The sequence below is a fragment of the Sorex araneus genome, chromosome 3 (genome assembly GCF_027595985.1).
Source record: "Sorex araneus isolate mSorAra2 chromosome 3, mSorAra2.pri, whole genome shotgun sequence".
Classification (NCBI taxonomy): Eukaryota; Metazoa; Chordata; class Mammalia; order Eulipotyphla; family Soricidae; genus Sorex; species Sorex araneus.
The window spans coordinates 22,687,300-22,713,572 of record NC_073304.1 but is presented as its reverse complement, the minus strand read 5'-3'; the positions used below and the strand labels follow the sequence as shown (position 1 = coordinate 22,713,572).

Below are 26,273 nucleotides of genomic sequence, written 5' to 3'. Positions count from 1 at the left end.
GTCTCTTCTATAAATTGAGGATATAATTGACACTTTCAGTATGATAAAAGCCATACTAAGCACTTCATAAATGTTTAATCTTGTCTTCATAACAGTTCTCTGAAGTAAGTGGAATGGTGAAAGTTAAATCTGTCATGAGAAAACTAAGGTAACAGCGAGGTTAAGTAACATATCTGCGGTACACAGCAATAAATAGCAAACAAAGGATTTCAACTCAAATATTCTTACATCAGGAAAATGTGCTGTCCATTAAAGTTTTATTCTGCTTCTTGTGATGAAATTGTCATCAGAATCAAATAAGGTAGTCATCTCTATCAGGCATTCTTGGAGAGTTCTGGCTTACATTTCTGGTGAATTATTAATAGTGTCCTTCTTCATCCAAATATTTGGTTTCCATGTTTATCTAGTGAATACGTGATAATTATATGTAAACAACTGAGGTCAAGACCTGACTCCCGTAATCTCACTCTTGGTTTAATTGTTATTACATATATGACCATGATCAACCCTATCTCCATAACCCATAACTGTCCCAAATCTGAGAGTCTTACAGTTATGTAGGTCAAACAGGTTCTGTAGCTGCTTACCAGAAGAGTCACCACCCCCTATATTCATTCCTGTTCCACACATTGCTCATTGAAACAGCAGAGCAGTGATTCCCATCTCCTGGCCTAGGCAGTTGTTCTTAATTGATGAAACTTAACAGGTGAAGTTAAAATTACTCGCCACACCTAGTTTTAGTACATGTAAAAATGCATGTTCCCAGTGTTTGAAGAACCTGAGCTTAGGTTGAGCTCTTGGATTTCTTTTTTTTTTTTTTTTTTTGGTTTTTGGGTCACACCCGGCGGTGCACAGAGGTTACTCCTGGCTCTGCACTCAGGAATTACCCCTGGCGGTGCTCAGGAGACCATATGGGATGCTGGGAATCAAACCTGGGTCGGCCGCGTGCAAGGCAAATGCCCTGCCCACTGTGCTATCATGTGCTATCGCTCCAGCCCTGAGCTCTTGGATTTCTTTGTTTTAGTTTCCCACAGTAACAATAAACTTTAGTAGTCTTTAGACCCTTTCCTTCAGGGTCCCTCTCTATCATTGATACCTCTAAATTATTTTTGATTCATAACTGTATCCTATTCATATAAATAGCTGTCATTTGGTTTCTTCTGATAAAAGGCCATTGAAATATTTTGTGGGAATGAGCACAATGTATATAAAACATCATTTCATAATATGAGTTATAGTTGATACTTAAAATTCATTTTAATGTTGTTTTAAATATGATTTGTATAGGTGGTAGTGAAATTCTTTACAGAATGGTTTTACATGGTATAAGGGACATCTAGTGGTTATCCAAGTCTCTGCGGATTACTAAAGGTAAAGTCATAGGTATATGTACTGGGGCTAAATTCATATCCTTAAAAATGGATGGCGTCATGTATTACCTCTGTATTTTGTAGTTGACAAAGGGAAGTATGCTGTTCAGGAAAAAGAACTATTTGAGTCCTAGCATTTTTATCTATATTATTGTCAACAATAACAACTCTTATCAACTATACCTTGCGTCAGTTTAGAAATGAGTCTGTTATCAGCTAACTGCCAGCCTGGCATATCCTCCCACTTTCTACCTCTTCTGATTGCAGAAGGCCCCTTTGGACTACTTTGCAAAGCCATCTGATTAGAGCCTTCATTAGGCTAGAAGCAGAACTGTTTAACAGGCCAGGCAAGAAGTAGTTTGTAATTGCTTGTGACAGGCAGATTGTCTTCTTAGGGAGTTGCTCAGCCATCAGAAAACCACACAAACTCTAGTCCACTGACATACTTTTTGAATAAGTGAACAGACTTCACAGTATAAGAGGTTGAACTGTAAAACATATCTGTGAACTTTCCTTCTTAACCCTAGGATGTAAGCCTGGAACTTGGCCTTTATCAGTATCTGTTGATAAAATTTGCCACTTCCTATGGTTCTGTACTCATTGCTTTTGTCTTCTTTATGATCTACAGTACTTTTCACAAATGCTATTTTCAACTTCTTGAAGTTATATTTCATCAGAACTATCTATTCCTCTTATATATGCTATATCAGCTTATATAACTATCTGCACTGATTTTGGGGAAATAAAAATAATATTAGACTAATACCAAGGACAGTAGAAAAAAGGGCCAGGAGGATTGTTCCAGAGTTGTAAACCTGCCTCAAATTCTTGGGGAGAAGGCAGATTTTCTATAGAAAATAGAGAAAAGACCACTATGACAAAAATAGTTGGAAATGATCACTCTGGATAAGAACTGTATGCTGAAAGTAGGTAAAGGAGCAACCCAATAATCTCTCAATACCTGTATTGCAAATCATAATGCCTGAAAGAAAAGTGAGACAGAGAGAGACAGAGAGAGGAGAGATAAATAGAGAGGAGAGGTAGAGAGAGAGAAAGAGAAAGAGAGGGAGAGGGAGAAGTGTCTGCCATAGAGGCAGGGGATGAGTGGGAGGGAAACTGGGGCAATAATGGTGGGAAATGTACACAGGTGTCGGGATGGTTGGAAATTGTGTGACTGAAACCCAACCATGAACAATTTTGTAGCTGATGGTGATTCAGTTGGAAAAAAAAAGTAACTCCTATTGTAACAGTTATTCTATAATTGGTATCAACAAGAAGCAGCTAGTTATGCACTCATGGACTCCACTGTTGGGGAATTCCAGTATTTATTGAATCTGAAAACAGAATATAAAGTTCCCGAGGAACTATTTGAAATTCATCTGAAATACTATGGAAGTCCACTTTACACTTGATAGTCATACTGCTGTCTCTTGCATGCTCCCACATGAGGATGGTATTGATGCTGAGCTTAATCAGCCAGTTTCTTAGGGGATCCTGTCACAAGTTTTGGTTGATTCTTTGCTTCTTCTCTTGGCATTATGGTGAGACACATAAAGTAGGAGAGCTAGTTTGGCAGGATGTATGATATTCCATATTGACAGATTTAATATCTGTGATCATATTTCCTAAGCCTGCACACTAGGAAAACGTCAACTAAATATCCAGTCATTCCATTAAATTCATTTTTAGCTTTCTTTGATACCTTAGAGTTTTACCTTCTCATCTCACTGGTTTGGCAAAACACAATTAATATAGAGGTTTATTACTTATGTATTACCATTCTCATCAACTTGGAGGTCACAGAAAGCTTTCTTTGTGATCTTAGTTACTAATTTTTCTCTCCATTTTTCCATTTTCCTACAAACATAGACTGGCATTGTGTCATGAACAGAGAGACATAAAAACCCCCACAAATCCTTTTATTGGAGAAGATCTATGTCTACTGGAGGATATAGACAATGATGGAGAAACATGATACTTTCTGTGATAGCAGTTGGGATATAGAGCAGAGAGGTTAGAATACAGTGGGCAAGAATGTTGAAAAAAGACTGCCCAAAGGAGTTGGCACTTGTACCATGCCTCAAGTGATGAGCAGTAGTTATGTAGATAGAATATTCAGGTAAGGCTTATCTAGTTTATTGGAATAACTGAAGAATTCTGGCAAGAATGATAATAGTGAGCAGGAACTACATAAAGAAGAGTATTTTATGTAATGATGAAAGTTTTTCATTTGATTCTGAAGTTGATAAAGAACCATTGAAGTATTTTAGGCAGAAAATGATGTTTTCTCCAGGGAAAACAGTAAGATGATTAGAGTCATTTCTAGTCCACAGAATAAAAATAACAGTAGATTCCTAGTGATTCAGGAAGATACCTTTTAAATTTATCACTTTTCTCATCAAACAGCTAAAGGCTTCCTTTCTACCCTAATGATTCTCTTTTCCCTTCACTTGCATAATGTCTTTATTTTTGGAGCCATTCATAATCAGGTACCACCTACTCATAAGCTCTTAGTTCCTCTGCTTTGTGACATGTAACTTTCATTCTAGTCAGGTTACCGTCTCACAAAATATTCGCAGACAGAAGGAAATAGTTTTTCATGGTGAAGATTTGTTCAGTAAGTAAATGCAAGAAGTTAGAACATATATTTAGTGAACCTCTACTGTGTGCCAGGCACTTGGCTAAATACTAGAGATTCATTGGTTAGCACATCAGAAATACAATGTGTTTGTATATTTACAATATAAAATATCATAATGATGTTGTTCCTCGAAAGTACAGGGAGGAGAAATATACTGTATGCCGAATTTCTGATTAAAGATGCACACATTCACAGTTGAAGTGACATATATCATCTCACTCCAATTCTGATTTAAAATATACTCCCACCTTTAAGCACTCCTTAAATGTTTCCTAAGCATGTCAATGGCGAAGATTATATTTCATGCTCATTGTATCTTCTGTGGTCTAAAGCTAAGGGCAGTGGCTATTTAACATATGGGTGTGGATTATTTGTTCTAAATCTTTCAGTACAGGTAGTCAATTTGTTGAGTTGACTCTTGTATTAGAATTTAACAAAGGTAGAGAAAATGTTTGGTTTAAATTTCATTCATTAGTGTTTGGTGGTAACTTCTTACTTACTGCCTTGAGAAGAATTTTAAGGCTTCATCTGTGTCGAGTGGGAAGCAGCATAAAGTCAAATGATACCAATTCACAATGAATGCCATCTTCTAGGAAGTAGGAAGAAAGAGAGCGCAGATTTTCCAGTATGGTTCTTAAAGATGGAAGCGTTTGATCTCATGCTCTTTGTGCCATGCACTGAGAGGCATAAAAAGAAAATACATATCCTTTTACTGGAGATCTATGTCCGCCTGGGTCTAAACTGATCACTTAAAAAATTCCACATTATCAGCATCTTAAACTCAGTTGTGTGAACGATGGCAGGTTCTGCACCCTCTCCAGCCTGAAGTCTTGATACACACACCAAGGGAACCCTGGTGGCTGGATTCTGCAGAGTTTTGCCACCAGAACCACCCTTCAAAAATTTAACCCCAAAGCATGTGGATGCTAGTGCATCTGCATGAAGAAGTTGCTTCATACATATCCTATATTAGAAGTACCAGTGAACCCAGACCTCGCATTTCTTTGCCTCTCCATATACATGTGAAAAGATATCATATCTGTATGTTCCTAACTACACAACACACAACGAATAGCTCCAAACTGCAGAGGTTGCAATAGTGAAGCAACATAGGAACTCACCAAGCTTAGTGAGTAAAAGTCACTAGCCAAGATGACCCAACTAGTGATAATGAGTTCTATAAGCTTTCTGGCAAAGAATTTAGGATGGAACTATTAAGGATGCATAAGGAGCTCAAGGGAACAAGGGAACACACTGCCAATAAAGTATATGAGGATTTGAGAGCAGAAAGAGGAAAATATAAATTAAAAGACAAGCAGAAATGAAAGATTTGAAAAACCTGGAAAGTGAAATAAAAAAGTCACTGGAAGGCCTCAGCAACAAAATACCACTTCTGAGGACAGAATCAGTGAATACCAAGATGAAGAGCAGAGACAACAGCAGAAGATGGAAAATACCCTCAAAATAAACTAATAGATAAAAGGACAACATCAGGATAAGTCAAGAGGAATAACACAAGAATCATTGGGGTTCCAGAAAGATTGGAAGAAAACCCTTATGAAGAAGCAACTGTCAAAACCAAAATTGATGGGAAGTTCCCAGAGCTGAAGAGTGCATGCACCCACATCTAGGAGGCCCAAAGTGTACCCACTAAAAGAAATCCAAGTAAAAATTCTTCAGGACACATCCTAACCAGAATGATAAGAAACATAGATAGAATACTGAAAGCAGCAAGATCAAAGCAGGAAATTACAAAGGAGAATCCTTAAAGTTTATAGCAGATTTATCAGATGAAAACTTCCAGGCACAAAGACAATGGCAGGATATAGAGAAAAAACTCAATGAAATGAATGCCTCACCAAGAGTACTTTACCCAGCCAGATTCTTATTTAGACTTGAAGGAACAATACACAACCTCACCGTTAAATAACAACTCAGGAATTCCATAGAATCAAAACCATTGTCACAAGAAGAAACACATGGGCTACTTTAAGATAAGACAAGCCCTATGAATTCATCAATCTTCTACAGAAAGATGGCCAAAAAAATATCAATAATCTCTCTCAATGTCAATGAGCTAAATGCACCAATTAAGAGACATACAGTGGCAGGGTAGATTAGAAAATTGAACCCAACACTTGGCTGCTCACAAGAAAAATATTTGAATAGACAGAGCAAACACAGATTCAAATTCAAAGCCTGGAGGGGGGGCAAATTCTTTAAGCAAACCACTCCCTCAAAAAAGCAAGGGTAGCCATACTAGTATCAGATGACATAGACTTCAGGCTGAAGAAGGTCATTAGAGACAGTGAGGTCATTTCTTAATGATCAAGAGATCATACACCAGGGAGATCTCACATTCCTAAATGTATATGCACCAAATAAGAGATCAGCAAAATACTAAAAACAACTGCTAATTAGATTTGAAGAAAGATATTGATAGCAACACAATAGTAATTGGAGACTTCATCACCACTTTGTCACCTCCTGATAGATCAAGTAAAGCTCAGTAAGGAAATACTATTTGAAAAAAAACATGGAACAAAGTGAGTTAGTAGATATATTGGAGGTAGATACATTATATTTTGGGGGATATTTTCACATCCCCCAAAAGCTGACTGCTCATTCTTCTTCAGTGCACATGGACTTTCTCCAAGATAAACCACATGCTGGGTCATAAAACATACCTCCATAAAATTAAGAGGATAGAAATTGTCTCACCGATCTTTTCAGACCATGATGCACTGAAAATAGAAGTTAATTACACACAGAAACAGAGAAGTAAATCAAATACCTGGAAATTAAACAACTTGCTAATGAACAACCAGTGGGTTAGAGAGGAAATTAAAAGACTCCTGGAAACAAACAAGAATGAGGACAGAAGCTACCAAAACTTTTGCTGTGGGATACAGTAAAAGCAGTGTTAAGAGGAAGTTTTATAAATTTGTAAGTTTTCTTCAAGAAAGAAGAAAGGGTCCACATAAATAATCTAATTTCATGGCTCAAGATCTTGAAAAATGACCAACAAAAGAAATGTAAATGAGGTAGGAAAAAGGAAATAATAAAACTTTGAGCAAAAATAAATTATCTGGAATTCCCCCTCATAAAAAGAATCCAAAAAGATGAATGAAACCACGAGCTGTTTACTTGAGAAAATAAAAAAGATTATTATTACTAGCAAGACTCACAAAGACAGAGAACCTTAATAAACTGAATCAGATATGAAAGAGGTGACATCACAATAGGAACCACAGAAATTCAAAGGATCATCAGAGATAACTTTGAGAAGCTCTATGCTATTAAATAAGAGAACCTCAAAGAAATGGATAAATTTCTAGATTCCTATGACCTCCCAAGGTTGAACCAAGAAGATTTGAAAAAAAGTTCCCCCAAAACAAAAGTCCTGGTCCAGATAGATTCACTAGTGAATTCTTCCAAACCTTTAAAGAGGACCTACTTCCAACCCTTTTCAAGCTTTTTCAGGATACTGACAAAACAGATACGCTCCCAGTTTCTATGATATTTTGGTATCAAATATCACACTGATACCAAAAGCAAAGAAACCTCTAGGAGAGAGAGAGAGAGAGAGAGAGAGAGAGAGAGAGAGAGAGAGAGAGAGAGACAGACAGACAGACAGACAGACAGACAGACAGACAGACAGACAGACAGAATTCCAGGCCTATATTCCTGGCAAATAGAGATGCAAAGATCCTTCAATAAAATAGTAGCAAATAGAATCCATCTAACAGACTATTTACCAGGACCAAGTAGGATTCATTCCAGGGATTCAAGGATGGTTTAGCACTTGCAAGCCATTCAATGTAATTCAGCATATCAATGAAAGAAAACATAAAACCCATATCACCATATCAATAGATGCAGAGAAAGCCTTTGAAAAGATCCAGCAACTATTCATGATAAAAGCTCTCAACAAAATGAGAGTTTAAGGAACATTCTTCAATATAGTCAAGCCATCTACCACCAGCTCACAGGGAGCATTATTCTCAATGGGGAAAAGCTAAAGCCTTCCCTCTAAGATCAGGCACAAGACAAAGTTGCCCACTCCCACCACTTTTATTTAATATAGTACTGAAATTACTTGCCCTAGCAGCTCCGCAAGAAAAAGAAATCAAGGGCATCCAGATAGGAAAGGAGAAAGTCCAGCTATCACTATTTCAGATGACATGGTACTATATTTAGAAAATCCTAAAGACTCTATAAAAAGCTCCTAGAAACAATAAGTTGCAGGTAAAAATCAATACTCAAAAATCCATGATTTTTCTATGCACAAAGAAACAGACAGAAGAAATAGATACTAAAAATTAAATTCCATTCTCAATTATGTCTCAGAAAATCAAGTACCTCAGAATAAGCTTAAATAAAGAGGTGAAGGAGCTATACAAAGAAAATTACAAAACATTAGTTCAAGAAATAAAGAAGGACACAAGGAAATGGAGACACACTCCTGCTCGTGGATTAGGAGGATTAACATTGTCCAAATGGCAATACTTCCCAAAGCAGTATACGGATTTATTGTTATCCTTATAAGGATACCCATGACATTTTTCAAAGAAATAGATAAAATGCTCCTGAAATTCATACGGAACAATAAACCCCCATGAAGAGCTAAGCAAATATTGGGGGAAAAAATGATGCGAGGCATCACCTTTGCTAGCTTCATACTATACAAAGCAGTAGTAATTATAACAGCATGGTATTGGAATTGGAATAAAACAGACTTGCATACCAATGGAATAGAGTATTGAATTGGTCAATTGAATATTTTGACCCTCAGTTATATGACCACTTAATCTTTGATAACGGAGTAAGAAATGTGAAGCAGAGCAAAGAAAGCCTCTTCAACAAGTGATGCTGGGAAAACTGGATAGTTAAATGCAATAAAATAAACTCAGATCTCTCTTTAACACCAGGCACAAAAGTCAGATCAGATGAATTGAAGACCTCAATATTAGATTTGAATACAAAAGGTACATGGTGGAAAACATAGGCAGGACCCTTCATAACAGTGAAGCTCAAGGCACTTTTAAAGATAAATTACCACTGACCAAGCAAGTGGGAGCAAATAAACAAATGAGACAATGTTAAACTAAGAAGTTTTTACACTTGAAATGGTTACCAAGATACAGAGACAGCCCATGATATGGGAAAAACTGCTTATCCAATACCTATCAGATAAAGGGTTAATATCATATATATATATATGTATATATATACACACACATATATGGCACTTGTAGAATTTCATAAGAAAAAATCATTCAATCCTATCAAGAAATGGGGAGAATAAATGAACAAAAGCTTTCTCAAAGAAGAAATATAAATGCCAAAGGACATGTGAAAAAATGCTCTCCATAGCTTATCATCAGGGAGACACAAATCAAAACAACAATGAGATATCATCTCATACGACAGAGTCAGGCACCCATCAAAAGGAAAAAGAACAACCAGTATTGGTGCAAATGTGGGGAAAAAGAGACTCTCCTTCATTGGTGGGAATGAGGATTGATCCAGCCTTTTTGGGAAACAATATGGGCATTCCTCAAAAAAACTAGACATTGAGCTTCTATATGACCTAGTAATACATCACTTCTCAGAATATAACCTTTGGGTGCAAAACACAGAGCAGAAATGCCATCTGTACTTCTCTGTTCATTGCAGTACTATTTACAATAGCCAGAATATGGAAACAGCCTGAGTGTCTGAGAACAGAAAACTGAATAAAGAAACTATGGCACATCTACACACTGGAATATTACACAGCTGTTAGGAAAAATTAAGTCATGAAATTCACTTGTAAATGGGTGGACATGGAAAGTATCATGCTGAATGAAATGAGTCAGAAGGACAGGGACTGACAGAATGATTGCAGTCATTTGTAGGACATAAAAACCCATAGTATTGGACTTACACAGAAGGACAGTAGAAACAGGCCGATAGGATTGGCCCACTTTTGGAAGCCTGGTACAGGTGCTTGGGGAGAAGGGAGTTGGGATGGAGAAGAGGTGAAGTAAGGTAATGATAGTTGAAAATAATCACTCTGAGTAAGAACTCTGTCCTGAAAGTAGGTAAAGAAACAAACGCAATAACCTCTCAGCATCTGTATTGCAAACCGTCATGCCCAAAAGCAGGATGGAGAGAGAGAGAGGAAGGGAGGGTGGAAGAGAGGGAGGGAGAGTGGGAGGGAAGGAGGAAGGAAGAAAGGAAGGAGAAAAGTGTCTGCCATAGAGGCAGCCTGGGGCTGGGGGGGGGTGGTGGCAGGAAGGAAACTGGGGTCATTGGTGATGGGAAATGTAAAATGGTGGAGGAATGAGTGTTGGAACATTGCATGACTAAAGCCCAATCATGAACAACTTTGTAACTATGTATCTCACGGTCACTCAAAAAAAAAATCTGGATTATCTACATTTTTTTTTATCACTACCTATATACATAGTCTATTTTTGAAGACCTAAGGCCCCTTTGTGCTAGTTGATACCTTATTTTCTTGTTTATGTCTGTCTAGGATAAGTTCTTGCTTCGTTAATTTAGTAGAAACTTCTTAGACTTTGTGAGGATGCTAAACGTCTGAATCAGCAAATCCTAGCTCTTGTGATAGACCAAGACTTTACAGTATCTTAAAATACTCCAGAAACTTTATTGCCTGAATTTTTTCCTATGGGATACATGAACATATGGTTCCTGTTCCTGATCAGCGGTTTTAGCTGAAGAAAAGTCATAAGAAAGTTCTTCTTGAGAATAAAAATGACACCTTCACTGTGATTGCGCCAAAAGTTGGGAATCTTAACCATCTGTACCTGAACATAAACCTATCTGATCATTTCCCCTCCATAAAGAACCTACCAGGAAAATAAATGTTTGTATAAATTTTTGCTGATAAATGTTAATGACTTGCATTAGCAGCAGAGTTCTTGGGCTAGCACCCATGTCCCATTGATTCATGGAACTGGTATATAGTTCTCTCCCCACCCCACTAGCTGAACTGCCTATGTAGGTTTGCTTTCCTTTTACTGTCATTCAAGTTGCAGTGGGCCCTTTGATATCTTTTGCTGGCTACCTTCTTACTAATGGGACCATATATCAACGATGACAAACCTATCTAGCTTACAGATAGATTTTGTTTTACCCATAGAGTGTAGAATCACACAGAATTTTACAATTCTAATTAATTTTCAATATTTTACCATTGGTTTCAAACATCATCTAGAGTCCGTTTGACCTTCCTTTTGAGCCTAGAACCTAAAACATATTTTGGCTCTTGCTTTGCAAGTTTGACCTTTAGTTAGCATTTCTGCTTCTGGTGTTTAGACTTTGCTGTGGCAGATCTTTGACCACAGTTACCAGAGATAAAGCATGAAAATACTGGCATCCATGGTATGTCATACTTGGAATTTGGGTCCAAGGTTGAATGTCAGCTGCAGCTCAGCAGGCAGAGCTAGTTACTGATGCCTGTTAGCAAGACCATCAATGCAGTTGTGTCATGCCAAATAGTAGTTTCTTTTGACTCTGTAAACAGAGAGGACCATCTGCTATAGCATTTGTGCTTGAACTTTATTATTTGAGTTTGGCCAGTGGTACACTGTAATGGAAAAGTATGTTTAAAGTATACATCCTAAATCTTTGCATGTATGAGTGTTTGTGAGGGTATGAATGGGGCATATGGTGAACCAGAGACAAAAAGGTAGAGTCATTAAAAAAGAAGCTAGGAAGTACCAATGTTAGGTACTTGCAGTGCTTAATGTGCCACATTAGGCAAATTTTAAATTATTTTAGTTTTATATTTATATTATATACTATTAAAGCCAGAGTCACACACTAACTCAAGTACTATCTCTTGAATTAATAGCCAGTTTCAAAATTATACTCAGAACTTTTCCTTCTTAATGACTCCCTACCAGGTTATAGTAAATTCTTTTACATAAAACAACACAAAAATTAATAATGAAGACTACCACTTTCTGAGAGCTATCTAGGGCCACAAACTATGTAAAATTCCTTATGCATGATATTATTTCAACTGTTTTTTGCAACTCTATGGAGTTAGGCTGGTTGTATGCATCCCAAAGTTGAAGAATCCAAGACTGAAATTAGTGAAATAGTTGCCGAAGGGTGAACTAGGACTCAAACTCTGCTTAGAGGGACTCTAGACTCTGAATGTAGACACTAGGAAAATTGTCATGTGAGCTCAACATCTAATTTAATGAGGTTATGAATATTTATCTATTTTGTGTTTAGGGCACCACATTTGGCAGTATTCAGGAATTACTTCTGACTCTGCACTAAGGAATAACCCTTTGCAGGGCTCAAGGGATCATAGTGCATGCTGAAGATAAAACCTGAGCTGGCTGCATGTAAGATAAGCACCCAACCCACCTTACTACCTCTCCAGCCTTAATGTGAGCATTTATTTAGTGCTTATATAGCTTGCTACTGCTTCAGATTTTAAAAGCTCTATTGTATATCTTTTGCTGTACTGTATTTGAAGTCTAAAGACACAACCAAAGATTACTAGAAAAACCAACACGGATTGAATAAGTGATAAATGAGGAAAACAGTTCAAAGGAGAGGCAATGATAGTGGTTTTGGTCAGCATTTGCTCAGCTGAGAAATTTAGGTAGAAAATATAGGATGAGTGAGTCTATGGAGAGCCTGAAGCAAAATTTCTTTCACTATTTTTTCAAATTAATTAAATTTTCATCTTTGTAGTTCAGATTACATGTTCACCGTAGTTTTGACACCATTTTGATGCACACGATTACTTCACCTCACTCCAAAGTACCCAAGGCCCTTTACTAATGTTTCATTCAGTGTTTCATTCAGTCTATATTCTAATTCTACCCATGAGTGCCCTTTCCCCCTGCCTCTTTGGCATTCTCATCTCTGTAATCTAGGGTTCAGGGTTTGCCATCATTTTAAACCTCCCATCCCCTTGTCTTGTTTTTATGGATGGCACAGATAACTGAGATCGTCCAGCATTTGTCCTACTTTTGTTATGAATTTGTTTATTGCACCCTGACTAGGAATGTTACCGCTAACAAGATTAGCCTAACCACTGACCTAGAGGTTGTATCATGTGGAAAAGAAAAATCTCATTCTACTGTTGCCTGTCATGAGTGGACTCCATTTGTGTGGGGAATGAATAAACTACATCTTTGTTTTTTTGCTTGCTATGGATAAACTATTTCATATTAGTAAAGTTGAAAAGTTTCTCTGGGATTTCTAGTCAATACTGTTCCACATCAAGGCACACTGACATGGGTTTCTCACCTTTCTGTTATGTCTTGTCTCATTTGGACACTTAGGAGAATGTTCCCCAGCATCTTCACCCTTCCAGCATCCTCCAGTGATCTGGAGCAAAGCAACGAGGCTCACTCATCAAGCCACACACCAGAAATGATGGTCTGATAAGCTTACCTAGCAGATTTTATGGAAAAAGTCTGTACGTAGATCCACAGATGAAAAGTGCTTGATGATGGAGCCAGAGCAATAGAAGCGTTGGTAGGACACTTGCCAGGGTTGATCTGCAGCATTCCATATCATCCCCCAAGCGTGCCATGAGTGATCCCTGAGTACAGAAACAGGAATAAGCCCTGAGTACTGCCAGTTATAACTCACCAGAAACAAAAAAAAAATATGCATGATGAACAGGAATAAGAGACAGAACTAGGGGGAAAGCTCAAAGGGCTGGAGTGCATGATTTGTGTGTTTAAGGCTTTGAAGTCTATATTCAGCACCATATGGTACCCCTGAATATTGCTGGTGTCTAATGGCCTTCATTACCAATAAGTCCAAGCAACACCACATTATTGGTCCAAATAGCAAACCATCAGGCTTACACTGCCATGCTGAGAGTCTCTGGGAGTGGCTCCAGGCCCCAGAGCACTTAGTGGAGGCCCCTGTAGTTAGAAACAAAACAAAAACAGGAGGCAGGAACATCCAAGAAGTTCCTGGAAATAACTAGAGAGAGGAGGATATTTGGGTGTTATAGGACCTATGCCCATACTCCCCCATTGTTTTGTTCTCTTGCTTCTGAACATGTGGCGCTACAAAACAATGCATGGAGACTTGTTTTCAGAAATCAGGGCAAGAGTGTCTGGAAGGGAGATGAAAGAGGAGAAAACAAATCTATCCTGGAGCAGAAACTAACTGCAACCCTTCAGTTCATTCTCATGGATCTGCTATATAACTCAAGTACCATGGAAGAATATAATGTACACATTCCATCATGTAGACAAGTTCCTCTTTTTTTCAGTCACGAGGGTGGGGCATCTTTGTCAGTAGCAGAAAATAAAAAGATTTTATGTGTATCAAAAGGGGGTACAGTATGGAGCAGAGTAGGCTACCTTCCAGGGAGGACATAAATGTGTTTTGATACAGACTCTAGTGAAGGGCCAAAATTTAAAAAAAAAAAAAAGGTGGGGGGAGAGAACTTTGTAACCTGGGGAACATGGCGAGCAAAAAAATCACTAACATCTGAGTTCATGCATAGCTCTGAATCGGGTCTTGTCTGGGTTCCTTCTGGAGTGGGAATCTATTGAGCTAAGACATATGAGGGGACAGATAGCTTTGCATCGGGATGGAGCTAGGAGTGATTGCTGTGCTTGACAAGGGGTTTCTGCTTTTTTTTTTTTTTTTTTTTACTTTTTTGGTCACACCTGGCGATGCTCAGGGGTTACTCCTGGCTCTGCAGTCAAGGATCACTCCTGGCAGTGTGCTCGGGAGACCATATGGGACGCTGGGAATTGAACCTGGGTCAGCTTCATGCAAGGCGAATGCCCTACCCACTGTGCTATCGTTCCAGCCCCAGTTTCTGCTTTAAGGGGGGTGCTGAGCTATAGGATAACCATGAAAATTGCTCCTGGAGCCTGCCCTTATCCCAGTGCAAGCAGAGAAAACTGCCTTTTATAAGCGATGTGATCTTGCACAAATACCAGTTCCCTTTCACTTCTGTAAAATGTGGCTAAATGCCACCTATTTCACTTGCCTGGTACGGATGATACAGTATTTTAAACTGCTCAATGAGTAGAAGTACTTTTATTTGAATCATTTTATTCCTGATATCATAGTTTGCCTTTCTTCTGGAATTGCTTCCATGTGTTTTAATATCAAAGGTAATAAAGGCATACAATGTGGCCTTGTTCTGGGAGTTTGTCTGAGTTCTGAGACTCCTGGTTCTCTGTTTCACTGCCTTGACTTCTAAGATTTAGCTCTAAGTGTAAACAACAGACCTTCCTTTAAAGCCCATGGTGGGGTCCTAGGACAACCTTGTCATTCAGTGACTCTTCTTTTCTGCCTCCCAAGTGGTGTGACAGATCTTCACCCTACTCTGGGAACCATTTCCACATTGTCTTTAATTGCTTCCCATGAGATAACTTGTCAGCCAAGGCTGCTTTCTGTCGCTGGATGCCACATGTTTTTTTAATTCCATCATCAGGCAAGGACTTTAGTTGAAAGTTTTATTTTACAAAGGACACTGGGCCAGATACAGAATTGCCTTGTGAGGGGTCCTATAGGGTTTCTTGCCTCTAGAACCTACCCAAGATACAGGTACATTTCTGATTGGCCATGGTCATAGTCTTATACCACCGGATATTTGGGGAAAGGGAGAATGACAATCTGGAGCATCTCAAATGAGTGGACAAAGCCACTATCCTTCTGGCACTTTCTTCAGCGCAGGAGACCCACAGTGGAACCTCAACTCAGACCCCTCTCAGTTCCCAACTTCACAACTACTGGAGACACATGTCTACTATTGTTTCTTTCTAGATTTGTGTATTTGGCCAAGAGTTTCCATGTTCTACCATGCATGATATTCTATTCAATCTTAATAACAACCTGGGGCAAGGAGAAGGGGCAGTTTCTGTATTGAAGGTTCCCATATAAATGAATAAAATGGAGGTCAGAGAGGTTACTCACCTATCAATGAGGAAGGATTTTGGTGCTTTACCTCACCATAGTAGGAAGTCCTTGAGAGTAGATAAGGAGTTGCAGGGACATGTAGAGAAGGGCTCACCTGATTTAAAGACCCCCTGGGAGAAGGCTAGTTATTTTGGGTCAGTTCCTGGTGCCAGTTCTCCTGTCTGTCTTTCCTGAAATCTGCCATCTGATTACTCACCGTTTGTCCCTGTATCAGTTTTGTACCTTTTTTCCGTTCTTTTAGAAGAGTCTATCTTTTCTAGGCATCCTATAAAAAGCCCTTTTCTCTACTTTCCTTTGCCTTAGTGTCCCTGTATTGTTCAGTGGATCTAGGCCTCAGTGTGTCCTTTTGGGATAAGTTGTTGACCTACATTAATGATTAAGCTCTACAAGGAGCTGTAATTGGAGGATCGTAACTCAAATATAGACAAAGCCAAGGTGTGTCCTCACATGCTGGGAAATAACAGTAGGAAATATGAAAAGAAACTACAACTCATTTAATTGTTTCCTTTCTGGTTCACTCATGGTGATTGCCTAAGAATATCGTGTGTTTTCCATTTGCTTATGGTCAGTCCAACAGAGCTAAGATGAGAAAGTCAGCTCTGAATTGGGAAACGTAACATACGTGACTTTCCATACAAAGCTAAACATAGACTGCAGGGGCGATGCTAATGAGATACTAATGCTAATTCTTCCTAACTGCACAGCATGCATGGACACTGGAGTTCAAACCTGGTTTTCAAGTTCTGTTCTGATGTGTAGCAACTGTGTGACTATCGGCTGGTTCCTAAACTGCTCCGTACATCTGTTCCTACTATGGAAGAACAATGGTGTTTGGAAGAACAATGGTGTTTATCTGAAATGGGGGTTGCCAGGTAGACTTTAGGTGCTTCCCAGTCTTTGCTAGCAAGTGCAGAATAAAGATTATGGTGTTTTTATTTACAGTGCTATTTGTGGGTTTAAGGCAATGTTCAAGGTCACACATTTGTAAAGAATATTAATGTTTTATCATTAACATTGTTAAACATATAAAATTTATATTTAATAATTCAATTATATATCAAAAGACAGAAAACTATAATTCTCCTGATGGTAAGGAAGTGAATGACACTGATTTTACAATTGAAAATTAAGGACTTAGGGACATGTACTGGAATGACCCCTCTAATTAACATTTTATCACTAAGATGGATTATAAGACTTATTTTCCCAGTTAAGTCATATTATCTTGCTGAAAATGGATATGATAACCTAGTATAGTTAGAGCCATAGAAAGAACGGAATGAGATTAACAACAACCATAGAAACCATCCCATAAGGAACTGTCATTTTTATGCCTTTACTAATATGCCATTTTAAAATTTATATGTATGTATTAATTCATTTTACTCTTAAAAAATAGTTAGCTATTATATGTTCATTTTTTGAAGGAGGAAACATATCCATATAGATTAAACAGTTCTATTAAGGTCACATTTGATAAGTATTGTGATAGAAGATATGATTGGGGTTATGACTTACTTATTTGGGATTATGACTTGTTTGAATAAGATCATATAAAATGATACAAAGTGGTTGCCATAATCAATAGTCAACTCTTAGTCCTTTTCCCTTCTTTTCCTTACATTTACTGTATGGATGTGATATGATTAGAGATCAGATAACCAAGAAAAATCCAAGAGCATTGCAACAAAATTTAATTCTGCTCATTTTAATTTTAATGTAATTGAAACAAAATTTAATTTTGCACATTTTAATTTTTGAGAACAAGATTAATGCCTGCTTTTACACGAATGATGCCACCTTAGAAAGTAATAATCAATTTTTGTATGTTTTGGAGTATTTAACGCTGCTACTGTATTTGATATATTTCTATAGTAGGCAGTGCACAAATTCCTTCCCTACAAACTTTTAATCTTTAAAAACTATATTCACCTACTTAAAAATTCAAAGAAGACATGAAATAATAAATATCTCACTAATTCTTTATAGTCTGAATTTTTTCAAACATGTTTTATGCAAGTTTGAGTATGCATATACTTCCCCTCGCAATACACAGATGCACTTCAAACTGTTATAAAATAAGTTTTTGTTGTTTGCCTTGCTAATTTCACTTAATAGTATTATTTGGATGCCATTTATGTCAAAATCAGAGTTTGACCTTGGTTTAAGGGCTACATAAAATTCCACTCCTAGCTGTCTATTGCTAATGGTCATTTAGTTGGTTTATGTTCTTTTTAACTAAAGATACATAAATAACTCGGAGTTCCTTGACTTCTATTTGCAGACATATTGTATAACTTTCTAGAAACATAGAAATCTGGTTGGAAGAAGAGAGACAAAAGGAGCATGCAGGGTCTATTTAGAGTTAATGCTTACCATAAAAGGCTCATCCAGTGCTTTTCCAAGTGTTGTTATTCATCTTGTTTCAGACTACCAGGCCATGAAGTCTCTTCCTGAAGCTTTTCTTTAGGCACCTGGTGGTTCATGTTTGTAAGATTGATTTGCAAAGCTCTTGTTTGACTTTTAACAGGTTGTTTATAAGAATAATGACATCCGCCTGGAGCTGTCTCGCCTGGCCCGGATTGGAGATACTAAGATGAAAATCTATGGTGAAGTTGTATTTAAGTGTGAGAATGTGGCCACACTGGACCCCATCAACTTCGAGACCCCAGAGGCTTACATCAGCTTGCCCAAGTGGAACACCAAACGCATGGGTTCCATCTCCTTTGACTTCCGCACCACCGAGCCCAATGGCCTGATTCTCTTTACACATGGCAAACCCCAAGAGAGGAAGGATGCTCGGAGCCAGAAGAACACCAAGGTGGATTTCTTTGCTGTGGAACTCCTGGACGGCAACCTGTACCTACTGCTTGACATGGGCTCAGGCACCATCAAAGTGAAAGCCACTCAGAAGAAAGCTAATGATGGGGAATGGTACCACGTGGACATTCAGCGAGATGGCAGATCAGGTGAGAGAGACGGGTATGAGATCGAAACTAGAGAGTGTCAGCTTCTCAGTGTGTTTGGTGGGTGGGGATGAGTGTTAAGAGATGCCAATGATTGCACTCATATGCTCATAGATTGTCTTGCTCTTTGGGGGTTATTGTCAGATTCTATTTATAAACAGGACACCATCTCATTGAGGATTCACATTTTCCTCATCTCCCCATGTCACTATTGCAAAATGGGCTCATTGATAGCTTCAAGACCTTGAGCGAAGGATGCTTTTACAAATAGCATTTTCACAGCTATCCAAGCAATTGTCATATCCCTGGTATGACGTTTCCCCCTTACCCCCCCCCCTTCTTTTTCTTATTTCCATGGAAGCCAATTGTGACATCATAGATGCGATTACTCTGCAGGATAAGCTTCACTGTGCATGCATTTATGCAATGATGCCCTCTTCAGTAATTGGCTCGAGTCATGTTGCAGGCAAACTTATGACAAGAAAGGAAAAGGGAAATTGATTTTTCCTGAAGTCATGTTCAATTTAAAGCCTTCCTCGGGTGTGGAAGCCTATATTTCACTCTTTACTCAGACCTCACTAACTCTCCTTCCTTTTTATAACCTTTTACATTTGGTTTATATGGCTTTGTTTGTTTCTGCAGCCGCAGATCAAACAAGTGAGCCCCAGGCAGTACATAGCCACTCTGGAATAGTAACAGAGAGAAGGGAAAAAGATACAAATAAAAAGTCGGGATTTTGAATGCCTGAACAGTTTTTCCAGTTTCCTCTGGAGCATGTGGCAATGAAATGAACATTCTGTGCCATGAGAAAAGGCACATCACCAAGAAAGATAATGAGGGCATTGGAGTTTCACACTTACTTACTGACTTTCTATTTAGCTATTGTCATATACTCGAGAGTGGTTTTGGCTATACCTGCCTTATTTTTAAAACGATTCACTCTCCTGGAAAATACACCCAGAAAGTTTTCTATTTGGATAATTTTCTCTCTAGGTGAATCTGATTAATAATAGAATGCAAGTACTTTCCACCAAAAGGCTACCTCCAGGAACTCTGATTTTCAGAGGAGGGCTTTTTCTGCCTAGTCCTCAACAAGTGGCATGGTAGAACTGAGCATCAGAGAAACTGGATGGATTCTGTTCAGCAGCTGATTGTAGCTCTGCATGGTTTACTGCCCAGGAGGATGTTTTATTGATTATTTGAAATATGATCAGCACCAAAAGACTTTAAATTAAATGAGCTTGTTGAGCAAAAATGAATAAGTCATGCTTTTCTTTTCTTTTTTTTTAAAGGAAATATACCAAAATTTATTTCTCTTGAGACCAAATTTTTCTCTGAGCCCACCCATAAAAATATCAGACGGGATGGAGTCAGAAAGCTCTCTCAGAGTTATAAAAGAAACATAGTTTTTTTCAGATTATTTTACTATTATATTATTATATAATAGCTTTGTTGCAATGTTGTCTACATACCAGAAAAATCACTTTCAAGTATATAGCTTACCAATTTTTAGTACAAATGCTTGGCCATCTATCACCACTTCCTAATTTCAGAATATTTTTATCACCCAAAAGAGAAGCTCATACTCACCTGTTAGCAGATACTCCCCACTTCTTCCTCCCAACCTTTAGGAAAAAGATCAGATGCTGTAATTTCTTCATCTTTTTCTTTTTAAGCCATGCATTTTGGGTCTCAGGAGTAAGATCATAATTCACAGGTTTTATGAGTATACCTATCTATGTCACAGGCTGTCTAGAGATTATAAAATTTCAATGTATCTATTTTTATTGGTTTTCCACATAAATTGACTTTTCAAGTAGGGATACTTATTTTTCTAGGACCATAGTTTTCCCCTTTACTTTAGGAGACAGGTTCTAATACCCCATTAGTTGCCTGAAATTGTGAATGCAACAAATATATATATATATATGTATACATATGTGATATATGTATATATGTTTGTGATATACATATATACACATATATATGCATCACTTCTATATATAAATATCTATGGTTAAGTTTACCTTGTAAATTAGATGAATTTAATTTACAATAAGAAGTTAAGTGTTAAGAACAATAACTAATAGTAAAAGAGAAACATAATATACCATAATTAAATTTATATGAATACAGTCTTGTGATCTTTGTTTAAAAATATCTTATTCTGCATAATAACTTTGGGCCATGAATGACCTTAGGTAACTGAAAAAATAGAGTGCAAAACCACAGAGAAAATGAGAATATTCTTTGTTTATATTTTAGAATTCTGTTCTGCTGAGTTCTGTGGGAGGCTATGCTCTCACTGAAAATTTGGTATAAACCTCAAATGGAAAATGAGTGAACACAAATACAAAAACAAGCCTTACTCACACTCAGCCTAATTTGCAATTTTAATATGATATATTCATCTTCATTTTTTTCCTTGAGGATATTTTCCAATATGTTCTAATTGTGAGCATAGGCTGAAATGATTAGTTTTGAAATCCTCAGTGCATCTAGAAAATTTTTTTATGGTCACTCCTCGAGTCAGGGGACTGATTCTTAAAATATGGTAAGTGCACTACAAACAATTGTGGTCACATACTTAGAGGACAAATTGTCCTCAGGATAGATCTAATGCTCTAAAATAGAAATCACTTCTGACATTGTTCCTTGTCAATAGTTGAGATTAGTGCTTGGGCATGAGAAGGGTAAAGAAAGCCAAGGAAGTGGTTCAAATGACAGAGCGATATCTGTATATACAGTACCCTGAATTTGATTCTAGCACCTCATGACCATTGCAGAGAATGATAAGCTGACTTCCTTAGCAGCACTGCCAGTGGTTTCTAGAACAATGGGGAGAGAACAAGAAGAAGGAGAGGGAAAGGGAGGGAGAAAGAGTGAACCTCAGAGGGAAAAAAGACATAGACCTTAACTTTTACATCATTGAAAGGAGAGAGATGTTAGCTGTTACCTTGCTAGATAGTTTTGATGATCTGGTATATAAAAACACACAAAGAACTTGAAATGGTAGCTAGGACGTTATTATGGTTATGTTGACTTTAAGTAGGTTCAAGTCCAGGAGATAATACTTATCTCTCTTTGAGGCAATTTCTTAGAGCCAGCAGAGGGGAGTTGTGCTGTTGGCTTCACCCTCCCAGAGTCTCCTTCCTGTCCTCTCCACCATCTCTTGTTTGTGTGATTTTATCTTTGAAAATGAACATTACAGTCTTGAAGGTTATTGGCTCTTCTCAGATCTTTTGGCTGGTCCTTTTCATAGCAGAGTGTGTTAAAGCTCAGACTGAGTGAAGGCTGATTGATGATTGGCATGAATCAGCCAGGCAACCATCAAGTACTTTAATAATGCTAATTTACAAAAGTTCTGACTTTGCAGTTTGGGTATCAGTTGATTTTATGATTTAGGAAGTTTAAATGTCAAGTGGTCAAAGAACTGAGTTAGGTGGGGAAGCCATGTGGTTCTGGAATGCTCTTCTCTGATTCCCTGCTGGGCTCTGGGCTGGCTGCATTTTCCATAGTCCCACACTCCAGTTCTGGATCTCTGATTCACCTGCCCCCACCACACGCCTCCTCCCCTATAGCCATATTCCTTCTACTACAGGTCCTTTGTGGATGTCATTTCCCCAAGTGGTAGATTCTTTCCTGCTCAACATTCTAGTATCAGTTTTCTTGACCACTTCTTAGGAAAGGCCTCTGCTGATTCTGCACCTTTGTGTTTTGCCTCTGTGACCATACTCAGCACTGCTCTGGAATTACTTCTAGCAGGACTCAGCCGGGGACCACATGGGCTCCCAGAAATCTAACTTGGATCGATCATGTTCAAGGCAAGGACCCTCTGTGCTGTACTATTTCACATGCCCTGACTCTACAATTTTTAAAATTGTTTTTAATTTAAAAGCTGCTATTTACAAAGTTACTGATAGTTGAGTTTTAGACATATACTATTTTGACACCAATTCCACCACCAGTGTCAAATTTGTTCCAGTGATTCTATACTTTTGAAACAGTCATAGGGTGCTGCCATAATGCCCATTTTACTCTCTTCTGGGCAGCTAGCTACTTTCTCTAGTTTATGGACAATTTATTTTCTTTCTCTCTGCTCTGGAACCTGAGCCTCAGGAGAACAGAGATTTGTCTATCAAGTTAATCTCTGTATGTCCAGCTATACCAAAGACTGGAGAACTCTCTGATACATATTTGCTAAAATGTATCCGAAATAAAAAGTCAGAGCCAGTTCTTCAAATGTGTATTGGCAATACTGGTTAATAGCAGTATAGAGATACTAGTATATAGGAAGAGAGAGAATAAAGAGTCAATTCTACCATTTTTGGGGTAACGAACCTGTGGACTTAGGCAAAGAATAAGGCTTCCACTTTAGAAACATGAACTCACAAAACACCACACCAGCCCATCAGTTGGAGACAATATTTCTATCAACTTGTAGTAGTGGAAATTAAGATCAAGGAAGATGGAATCGCTTCTTTGGCATTTCCCACTTAATACATGATAAAATTAAGATTTAATCACAAGCAGAAATCATTTTGTTGTCAGTCTGCATAGTATGTGATCATTCCATGACTTCAAGGTAGAGAAAAGATATCCTGCCACTGGTCTTGTCTTGAATCTATCTATAGGTCAGGCTGTCTTAGTTGGCAGGAATGGGAACAAAGTGCTGGCATTGTTCTTACCATCTTGAAGCATTTTGTTTTCTGGTTTGAACTGGACAAGAAGCATCAGCCTCAGAACTTATAACCTGGGCTTCTTTAATTTGGTTCATTACTGACATCAGCAGGACTAAGAGGAATCTGAGCTGACTGTCTCTCTTTCTCTCTTTCTCTTTCTCTCCTTCTCTCCTCCTCTCCTCCTCTCTTTCTCTCTTTCTTTCTTTCACCTCAGGTACCATATCAGTGAACAGCAGGCGCACGCCCTTCACTGCCAGTGGGGAGAGTGAGATCCTGGATCTGGAAGGGGACATGTACCTTGGTGGTCTGCCAGAAAATCGGGCTGGCCTCATCCTCCCCACTGAGCTCTGGACCGCCATGCTCAACTATGGCTATGTGGGCTGCATCCGGGACCTGTTCATTGATGGACGCAGTAAGAACATCCGGCAGCTGGCGGAAATGCAGAATGCAGCGGGCGTCAAGTCCTCCTGTTCACGGATGAATGCTAAGCAGTGTGACAGCTACCCCTGCAAGAACAACGCTGTGTGCAAGGATGGCTGGAACCGCTTCATCTGCGACTGCACAGGCACTGGCTACTGGGGACGAACCTGTGAAAGGGGTGAGTTGACCCTTCTGATCGGCATACTGAATCCTTGTGGGGGTAACCACTACAATTGTTTCCCAGAACCGTCAAGTCCTTGCACCTCTCTGTATATTCTTTCTTAGTTTTCCTGGGTTCGTGCTCTCCAGATCTTACCCTTTCTAGTTTTGGATGTGTGGAATTGTTTGATTAAGCTTGAATCCTAGAAAGGGAAACTTTGGAATATATAAATATTAATGTGATCATGATCCATCTTTTGATTAAATATAAAACATCTACTTACAGTGGGTGAACGTTTGAAGATTTCAAAAGGACTAATCAACTCATTTCATTTATTTATACAACTTATATCCTTTAGTGCTTTTTACATGCTAAATGTTGGATTAGTATTAGAAATACAATGTCAATAGATTGGATAAGAACATTAATTCTAGGACAAGACAGGGTGTGAAAGCTCTTCCTCATATAGTAGTACATACTTTATAGACATCATCTATATTTTGAGTCTTGGTTTACAATTTGGTAAAGTGGAATATAATACTATATAATAGGATATTGATAATAGTTAAGTGATAATTGTTAGTTCCAGGGCTATGTTCTTTAAGTATTTAATAAATGTTAGTAACTATTATAGGCATGAATATTTTATCAGCATCATTGAAGGAGGAGAGTACCCATTTTAGAGGAATTTTAACATACTATAGGGTGGATTAAAAAAAAGACATGTACACTGGTGGAGAGATGGGTGTTGAAACACTTTATGACTGAAACCTGACAATAATCAGCTTTGTAACTCTTTATCTCATGGTCACTCAATAAAAAATAAAAACAAAAAATTGCAAGAAATAAATATGTAACTTGTGACTTGAAATGAGAGTGGGAATAAGCTTAGGAAAGAAGTTGAATGGAGACCTATGAATGGAGACAAGAAAGGCAACCTTTGCCAACGTACAGAGGTGAAAACTCATGACATGGTTGAGGACTTGAGCAAAATCCTTCATGGAGTGGAGTGAGACATGAGGTATGGGAATTGGCTGAAGAAGTGAGGAACAGAAACATTGACTGATCTTTAGAATAAGCCAAGATAATGGGAGGATCCCATTTCTATTTGCCACTTATGGCATCTTACAGTTGCATTGTATTGATAGTTTGGGCAAAGGGCAGAGATAAAAGTCAGAAAAGAGATTCTGTTAGTTTTACTCACATTGAAAATCAGTTTATTCTTTTATATGCCACACACAGAGAATAAACTGGCTTTCATTCTCTATATTATATAAAAGGAGAATTTGCAATTATTAAGATTCTTTGGCAGGTATAACTCTAAGACTCTGAGGATAATTCTTCTGTAATAGACATTGCTCCTTCTATCTGAGAAGTCGAGATGTCAACTCCAGAAGCAATAATAAAATGTGATCAGGTAGTAGCCTGGATTCAGTTGATAAAGCAGACTAGGAGAACATCGAGATTCTAAGAAAAGAACACTTTCTTGAGAAAAGACATGAAAATATCTTCCCTAAATTCTGCCAGAGACCAGAGTTGTTGGTGTATCAAAAACAATTCTGACGAGAAGATATGGTATCTTGGATCCAGCCTGGAGTAGAGGCTGGATGACCAATCAAAGCTATTTCCAGAGAGTAATTTTTAGGTCAACTGTAGTACAAGTTAAAACATGTTTCAAGAGAACTGTAAATCTTCTTTACAATTGTCCAAGAATAATATACTGGGCATAGTGGTGAAGAGATAGAGATTCCTTCAAGTTTTTTTTTTATTTCAGTTCAGATTTTCCGACTTTTCTATGTGATGACAACTAGAAAATGTACCAAAATGAGCATGTAGTCATCTAGAACAATAGTGTGTCACAGGGGTGTAGTAAGTTTGTCAAGTTCCTAGACTCATTCCATATACCCTAGTAGGGTAAAAAACTCTGATGCTGGTTTATGTACAGTCATCTTCTTCAATCCATGAAATAGTTAAGACATTGAGTATCTTCTGCTGTCTATGAGGTAGAGTAAGAACTGAAGGTCACGTCAAACATCTCTTTTCTTCTTCTTAAGTTTCTTCCCAACCATGGATCTTCTGTTTACTGAACACAGGCAA

At 38.0% G+C, this 26,273-nt stretch overlaps 1 protein-coding gene across 19 annotated transcripts in view; it reads left to right on the top strand.

Moving 5' to 3' along the window:
* NRXN3 (neurexin 3) overlaps window positions 1-26,273 on the top strand; it is a 1,748,572-nt gene that overhangs the window by 550,501 nt on the left and 1,171,798 nt on the right. For all 19 annotated transcript variants that reach the window (XM_055133160.1, XM_055133157.1, XM_055133153.1 and 16 more), the window contains exons 7-8: window positions 18,479-18,917; window positions 23,811-24,194. In XM_055133160.1, coding sequence (XP_054989135.1) covers window positions 18,479-18,917; window positions 23,811-24,194 — 823 coding nt within the window. The remainder of the gene's footprint in view (window positions 1-18,478; window positions 18,918-23,810; window positions 24,195-26,273) is intronic.